This window comes from Oncorhynchus masou, chromosome 9 (assembly GCF_036934945.1).
Source record: "Oncorhynchus masou masou isolate Uvic2021 chromosome 9, UVic_Omas_1.1, whole genome shotgun sequence".
NCBI classification, from domain to species: domain Eukaryota; kingdom Metazoa; phylum Chordata; class Actinopteri; order Salmoniformes; family Salmonidae; genus Oncorhynchus; species Oncorhynchus masou.
In genome coordinates, this window is record NC_088220.1 from 62443558 (window position 1) to 62452064 (window position 8507).

An 8507-nucleotide genomic window follows, 5' to 3' on the forward strand; every position below is an offset into this window, starting at 1 on the left:
CGTGAATACACTCCACTGTATGGATATAGATGTTAGGTATACACATTTCTCCTCTAGCCACTCCCAGTTACCACACATTTAGATATTGTTCTGACATGCTTTGTTTTGCTTCTCACTTCGCTGCTAAAAATACATTGAAAATGTAATAAACCAGAATAGTTTTACTAGTGAATTCCAATAAACGATTTTGCAACAGTGAGCCTGCAATGGACAAAACAAGATCAGTGATTCAGTCACTCAGTCACAACATTGAGATGCGATATATCTCGTTAACTTGACATGAGCTTGATTTTACTAAATAAAATTAGATGCAAATTAAATGTATTAATTTCCGTGACTGCGTATCTTTTCCCATCAATGTTCCTATTGGATAAATATCACGGGATGTTTACAATGGTAGGTGGCATTTACACAGGCAGCCCAATTCTGATATTCGGAAAGCACCTAAGGCTAAGATACTTTACTGTTTTTATTTCATTTTACGAGGCAGGTAAATTAAGAACAAATGGTTATTTTCAATGACGGCCTAGGAACAGTGGATTAACTGCCTTGTTAGTCATAGTTTTTGTCATGTGGGTGGCAGACAGTTTCTTCATCATATTAGAACTATGCTGAGAGAGGGCATACGTATATACCACTAGATAGCAGTAATGTGTCATCAGTGTATTTGATGGAGGGACATAACTGAGGTGTTGCATAATAATGCAGGTTTCTTTGAATAGAAAGAGTCATTCAGAGTTAAACAATTATGCCATAGTTGATACTGGGCAGAATATGAGGATGATTTGGTCATGCAATGAACTGTCTCTGTAACACTACTGAATGACTTGATATTAGACTTCATCTTAACACAATAACAAAGCACCTAAGGATAAGATAATTCACTGTTTATTTTATTGGGCAGGTCAGTTAAGAACAAATTCTTATTTTCAATGACGGCCTAGTCGAGTTACCAGCCCAACTGCCTTGTTCAGGAGTAGAAAGACAGTTTTTTATCTTGTCAGCTCTGGGATTTGATCTCCCAACCTTTCAGTTACGAGTCCAACGCTCCAACCACTAGGCTACCCTGCTACCCTGCCACCCCCACTTGTGAGACATATTAGAAAAATAACTAAAGGAAGGGATGTCATTTTAAGCTCTTTCAACATTTTCTGCATGAGAACGGCATAACTCGAACCCCTCTCTCTCCCTGATCGACAGATCTGATAGCATGGGAACATAATACTGCTTTCACACAGTTTAGTGTGAACCGACTCATCTCACTCCAGTCTTTTCAAAAACTCAACCATTATTTATTATTATATTGATTTAGATGCTACTAGAGTGGATTGATTGCCTCTTTACAATAATATATCAGAATTGCCATTATAATCATTGGCCAGTATGGAGAATTAAGTAAAACCACAATTCCAAATCCCTATCTCCAGCCATGGCTAATTTAGGAAAGTTTAGCAAATGTATCTAGCTGGCTAGCTAGCCACAGAGGACAACAACACAAGGAGATGCAACAATTCAAGTTTTTCTGTCAATGGCGTGTGCTCTTAATGAGATTTGATAGTAGCTCGCTGGCTGCCCTTGCGTTCAGTGCTATGGGCGGCAACAACGTCATACTCGTTTGGACCAGACAGCATCAGATAGATGGCATACACGTAGAGAGATGCTGTTTCACTTGCTCTGATTTTTTATTTTTTTATTTCACCTTTATTTAACCAGGTAGGCTAGTTGAGAACAACCTGGCCAAGATAAAGCAAGGCAGTGTGAACAGACAACACAGAGTTACATATGGAGTTACATATGGAGTAAACAATAAACAAGTCAATAACACAGTAGAAAAAAAGAGTCTATACACATTGTGTGCAAAAGGCATGAGGAGGTAGGCGAATAATTACAATTTAGCAGATTAACACTGGAGTGATAAATGATCAGATGGTCATGTGCAGGTAGAGATACTGGTGTGAAAAAGAGCAGAAAAGTAAATAAATAAAAACAGTATGGGGATGAGGTAGGTAAATTGGGTGCTTATTCCTGTGAGATACATTCGGCCTCGTGCGAATTGAAGGAAAATTAGTTGAAAGATACATTATTTTGTGTAAAAAAAAATAATGGTAACATTTTTTGTCCTTCCCTTGGCATCCATGAATACACACCACTGTCTGCTTTTCAGCTTATTTTAATTGAAATTTAATGTAACCTTTATTTAACTAGGCAAGTTAGTTAAGAACAAATTCTTATTTACAAACCCAGAGGCAGTGTGGTAAGATTGTCCACAAAGTAAATTAAACCAAATGCCAATAAAACTATTTAAATCTCCTGAAGGGCTCACTTGCTGACTGCAAACTGTTCTCAGAGCGTTCTGTCCGTAAATCCGTGTTATGTTTCTTATGGTATGTATTAATGTATTAATGTGTGGATGTCCATCACCCATTTTGTATGATATGTTACGAATTACAATTCGTATTATATGTTAAGAATTTGCAAAAAGTAGTGTATATGTAATTAATTTTTAAAATGTATAACATGTTTCGAATTCTAGCTAGGTGGCTAACATTAGTTAAGCTAGGGTTTAGGGTTAAGTTTAGGAGTTAGGTTAAAAGGTTAAGGTTAGCTAAAAGGTTTAGGGGAAGGGTAGCTAATATGCTAAGTAGTTGCAAAGTAAAATGCTAAAGTTGTCTGTGATGTGATTCGAACTCGCAACCTTAGGGTTGCTAGACGTTCGCGTTATAAGTCCACTTACCCTACTTTTGTTTTTGTTTTAAGTAACTATCTGTCTTATGTAACCATACCAAACGTAACATATACTAATATCAGTGTCTTGGATTTACATTGTTACGTTTAGTCTATGAGACCAGGCTGCTTAACCATATATATCTCACATGTGCCCTCCTCCTCTCCTTCTTCACCCCTCCTTGGTAGGCTAGTTCAATGCCTGACATAAATATTTCTAAATACTGTAGTGGTTTGGGGTCTCCATGTTTGAACCATTTTCCCAACACCATGTGCTCAATATATCTTAAGCATAATCTAAATGGCTCTTGTGATTAGATGAGGGCTTTTGGGATGAAGACATGTTCTTATGTGGTTTGAACATGTCATCAATGCCATTTTCCCTAAATAGCAAGTTGTTGACAGTTTATTGTAACCTGCAGTTGATGAAATGCAACATAATCAAGACTGCAGTGAGTCACTTGTGGAAACAAATAACACATTGACTAACTGTGAGTGGAATGTTACTTTCATCATAACACATCCTATCTTTGAAGTATACTATTTCCCAATGTTGATACATGGTGTCAGTAAAACCAATTTTCTTATTTGTAAAATAAATAGCCCTGCCTATACGTGTATTTACATTTTCAAAGTCACAATGAAGGTTTGGGATTGAGCATTTTGACAGATGGTCATGCCTTCATGGAAGTGCCAGTTTTAGTGTCTATTAATGGTAGTCGGTGGAAAGAAGTGTAACTATCTGAACTCCAGGTTGTTTTGAACCTGTCGCACATGAAAGAGAGCTTTCTGAAAATGACAGTATTAGATTGCCACCACTCCTTCAGCTCTGTCTGAGTGTCACACAGTATCTACAGCGTGACAGTCTGAGGAATCTGGTCTGTCCAGAACAACTCACCTCGTGACAGGAAACTACTCCTGCACATTCGTCCTCCTCAGCAGGCTCCAGTTGTTTCTGACCTAGGCAGCCAAATGTATCTTTTTCTCATTCCAGACACAGCCTCTCGTCATGGGGAGGATTGGCAAGGAGGTGTTGGGCCAACTGCTCAGATTAATCGGCTTCGTGGGGGTGGCAGTGACCATGGGTATCCCCATGTGGAGGGTGACCACGTATGTACATTGGTGCTAACATTGTGACAGGCCAGATCGTGTGGGATGGCCTCTGGATGAACTGCAAGATGCAGAGCACGGGACAGATGCAGTGTAAGATAAATGACTCAGTGATGAGGCTATCCATGGACCTCCAGGCAGCAAGGCCCTTGGTCATCATCTCCATCATCTTCAACTTTGTTGGCCTGTTTTGTTGTGACCTTCATCGGGGGCCAGTGCACCAGCTGCCTGAAATCGGATTCCTCCAAGAGTAAAGTGACGATCCTTGGAGGCATCCTGCTGCTCATTGGTGCTCTTCTGGTCCTCATCCCTGTTTGCTGGTCAGCGACGTTCACTATCTCCGACTTTAATAACCCTCTGACCATCGAGACCCAGAGGAGGAAGAGAGGAGCCTCCATCTACATCGGCTTGGGCTCCACAGCGCTGCTCCTCATCGGGGGGCTCATCCTCTGCACCTCCTGCCCGCTCCAGAAGATGTATGGGTACCCGAGCTAACCTCAAGGAGCGCCCATGTACCCCTATCCAGGCCAACCAATGGTCCAGGCGGGGCCCTATGGGAGTTTACACCCCAACCAGCAGGCCCTACTCAGGGACAGAGTTGTGTGCACCAAGCAAGCCGTATGCAGCACCAATAGCATACGCTTTACCTGGATGGCCTGGACAGTATCTGTAACAAAGTTAAATGGAAAGAGGAAAGTTCTCCCTGAATATTGACTGGTATTCTCGACCTTGATGTTTTCAAGCTATTGTTTTGCTTTGCTTTGCCTCTGCAGAGTGTGATTGTGCCACCAAAATGTACGTATTTCATGTACTTTTGTCCACAATGATATGTAGATATTGTTATTGATGAGAATAACATGCAATTTATAGACATGAAAGTGGTTCAGAGTGAATAAAATTCATTTTGTTTACAAGTTTTTGCACCTGCACACAAGCGGAAGAATTTGTTCTTTCAAATGTTGACAATGTAAATCCTTAAGTATTGACTTCTAGTATGCAAACGTTATGAGAAATTGTTTGATAATGAGAATGGATGTAGCATAAATGTTCATTTTAGCAGCAGCCTGTGTTTTTCTCCCATTGTGCAACTGATGCTGTTGTTTTGTAAATAGCTGGTTGGTCTATAACTTGTGATGTATCGGTACACAAAAGCAACACATTTTTCTGTAAATATTTTTTACCAAAAATAAACACACTTTATGATATAATGTGAAGTCTTAATGTGTCTTTGTGGAAAAGTTGGGAAACAACAGCTGCAATTTCAAATGTTCATAAACTATGAGCAATAATCATACCAATAATCAAAGCCTATGCATTTTCTAACTTACAATTCATGTTTTAAAAGTTGCATTTTGAATTAAATTCTCGCTTAAATCATGAATCTAAAAGTTTAAGCCATTGGGGTCAGTGGCGGAAAAAGTACCCAATTGTCATACTTGAGTAAAAGTAATGATACCTTAATAGAAAATGACTCAAGTAAAAGTGAAAGTCACCCAGTAAAATACTACTTGAGTAAAAGTCAAAGTATTTGGTTTGAAATATACTTAAGTATCAAAAGTAAATATAATTGCTCAAATATACTTAAGTATCAAAAGTAAAAGTATAAACAATTTCAAATTCCTTATATTAAGCAAACCAGACAGAACAATGATCTTGTTTTTTACTTAAGTACTTTACACTACTGATTGGTGGGGAGTGTGTACTAAGATAACGTATGCAATTGTTTTAAGATGTTCATACCATGGATCATGTAGCTATTTGATTTGGAATTGTAGGACCCCTTCAGGTATCAAAAAAATAAATATTTGAAAAATATTGCATTTGGCCTTTTCTACAAAAGCCAATAGAAGCACATTGAATAACACATTCATAAATGGCAAAAAAGACAGTCAAAAGTAAATCATGAGGAATAAAGTGTTGAAGTGTCTGTGCTACATCTAGAAGATATAAGAAAGCTCTGGATATATATATATATTTTTTTTTTTTTACACATATTTAACCCCTTTATTTTTGTTTCCACAAAGCCTTCTCCATACATCTTCTATTATTTTTTATGGGTTACCTTAAGATGAGTCCCGTGACACATAGTTTGTAGCCCAAACAGTGTGGACGCTACAGAAAATGGCACATCAGCGTTACTGACATCAGACGAGTCCCGTGGGGCTTGTAGGGGTTGTAGAGCAAAATGGAGAAGTCTCATCTTTCCATATTAGTTTTGTAGGCCAAACCGTTCGGACGCTACTGACATTTTCGCGAGAAGGCCAATTTTAGGGGTCTCTCATAGGCTGACAAACACCGCTGTAGCTCAGCCACCTTCCACCGCAGATGCGGAAGGTCGACATAGGTGGATGTGGCAGATTGAGACAGCCAGTGCAAAAAAAAGATATCTCTCTTAAACTGATGGATTTTGATGGGGTGCGTCAATAGACTCTTAAGGATTTTAAGGGATCAACATCTTTTTGTGACATAATGACGGAACTGATAATTTCTGTTTATTTTGGCGATAGCATGGTTTCTCATAAGCTACCTCATATCTCCTCTCTCCAAATATACAAACATCCCACTGGGCACACACTGGTTGAATCTACGTTGTTTCCACGTAATTTCAATAAAATTAGGTCCGTTGAACCAACGTGGAATAGATGTTGAATTGACGTCTGTGCTCAGTGGGATTGTTTTGAGATTCTAAACTGTAATTCAAATCGGTTGTTTCATTAGATTACCAACAGCTTTCTTTAAAATGAAGGTCTCTTAGATCTGAACCGGCTTAAAGGCAATGTTCTGTAATGTGTTTATTTAATGTATTGGTTTATTACATGAAAGAAATGGGTTCAGGATCAAAACCAAGAAAACAGACAGTGAATATAGGCCTAAACTTACTTCTGGCTATGACAAATCACAATTATGGTGTTATTAGCAACTTGACTAGAGGAAAATATTGTTGCAATAAACAATGTCATCATGAAAACATGGAACAAAATTAGTAGCTTCGAACTTCCGGCCATGACTAATTCAGGTGGCATTGTTGACAGTTTATGTCTCTACCATAACCTGTGGGCAGACAGGCCTAACCTCCCAGCTATCCAGCATTCACTACAGAGGCATTGTTTGAATGGACAAATTACTATCTCTTCACAGGTCTTGTTTTCGTTAGCGTGTCTCATCGAAACCGGTCGTCAACCACACATACCGACCGGGGAAGTGAAAGAATCTTGCCCAGCATGAAAATTACTTTGTCAACTGGTTTCAGGTCAGGGGGAAAGAAGTTGACTCCACCCTTTCAGGAGCAGAGAGATCCATATAACTTCAGGGGACGTGACTGAGCCATTAGTTAACAACGATTACAACCAAGCTGAGCTGACCTGCATTGATTCTCCTCTATAACCTCTGCCACTAGCTTCATTGATTTTACAACAAAAAACAAGAAGTCTTCAAAATGGTGTCGATGGGAAGACAGATGCTGGGCTTCATCCTGGCTATCATCGGGTTCCTGGGGACCATCATTGTGTGTGCCCTGCCTATGTGGAAAGTCACAGCCTTCATCGGAGCCAACATCGTGACTGCTCAGGTCATCTGGGAGGGCTTGTGGATGAACTGTGTAACCCAGAGCACAGGACAGATGCAGTGCAAGATCTACGACTCCCTTCTGGCCTTACCCCAGGACCTGCAGGCTGCCAGAGCTCTGAGCGTCATCGCCATCATCGCGTCATGCTTCGGCATCCTCCTGGGAATTGCTGGAGGAAAGTGCACCAACTTCGTGGAGGATGAGGCTTCCAAAGCTAAAGTAGCCATTGCCAGCGGGATCATCTTCATCGTGGCTGGGGTCCTCATCCTAGTCCCTGTCTGCTGGTCCGCCAACACCATCATCAGGGATTTCTACAACCCCTTGCTGGTCGAGGCCCAGAGGAGGGAGCTGGGGGCCTCGCTATACATCGGCTGGGGCACCGCAGGGCTCCTGATCCTGGGAGGGGGGCTCCTCTGCAGCTCCTGCCCACCCAAGGAGGAGCGTGACAACTACCCAGTGAAGTACTCACAGGCAAGATCCACAGCTACCAGCAGAGCTTACGTCTGAGAGGAAACTGTTGAAAGAGAGACTATAAATTATTTGATTACCTTTGGTAATCCTCTGTGAATTGAAAATACCCTGCAAGACTTGGCATTTTCAAGTCTTGTTCTTCTGCATTTTACATTTTGAAAGTGATGTGAAATCAAAACAGAATGAATCTATGAAAACAAATTTACTGAGTACTTTAGGACTGCAAGAAAAAGACAAGACAGAACTCTTGCCCATAAGAGAAGTAGTGTGACTGTATATGCTGCCTGTAGGGATCATCTCATGAGTCGTGAAGGGATGACTGAAGTGAATTGAAGCCATTCCCATAAACCCTAACTTCTCTTTTGCTGTATAAGGACACTGTACCAGAATGATAATATTGATATTCATGTAAGAACATGGGCAATATGATTTGAGAGTTAAACCATAGGTACAGTATATATGTATGATTCACTTGTCATAACTTTGTACTGTAGATCACAGTATGTTTTGCAAACATACAATATATGTTCATTGATTATGTCTAAAGAACTTATTCAATTGCTAACTTTATTTTTCTATAAAACGTTTCCAACAAAGTTTACACATTGGTCTTAACTGTCTTTTTTAAAATAAATAG

At 39.9% G+C, this 8507-nt stretch overlaps 1 protein-coding gene and 1 pseudogene across 1 annotated transcript; both read left to right on the forward strand.

Annotated features, from left to right (window-relative positions):
- Positions 1-3687: 3687 nt before the first annotated feature.
- Positions 3688-5030, forward strand: LOC135546414 (claudin-like protein ZF-A89; annotated as a pseudogene).
- Positions 5031-7144: 2114 nt separating this feature from the next.
- LOC135546417 (claudin-4-like) lies at positions 7145-8471 on the forward strand. Its single transcript, XM_064974828.1, has one exon. It carries the CDS (start codon positions 7271-7273, stop codon positions 7904-7906), a length of 636 nt encoding a protein of 211 aa, XP_064830900.1. The 5' UTR covers positions 7145-7270; the 3' UTR covers positions 7907-8471.
- Positions 8472-8507: the final 36 nt, after the last annotated feature.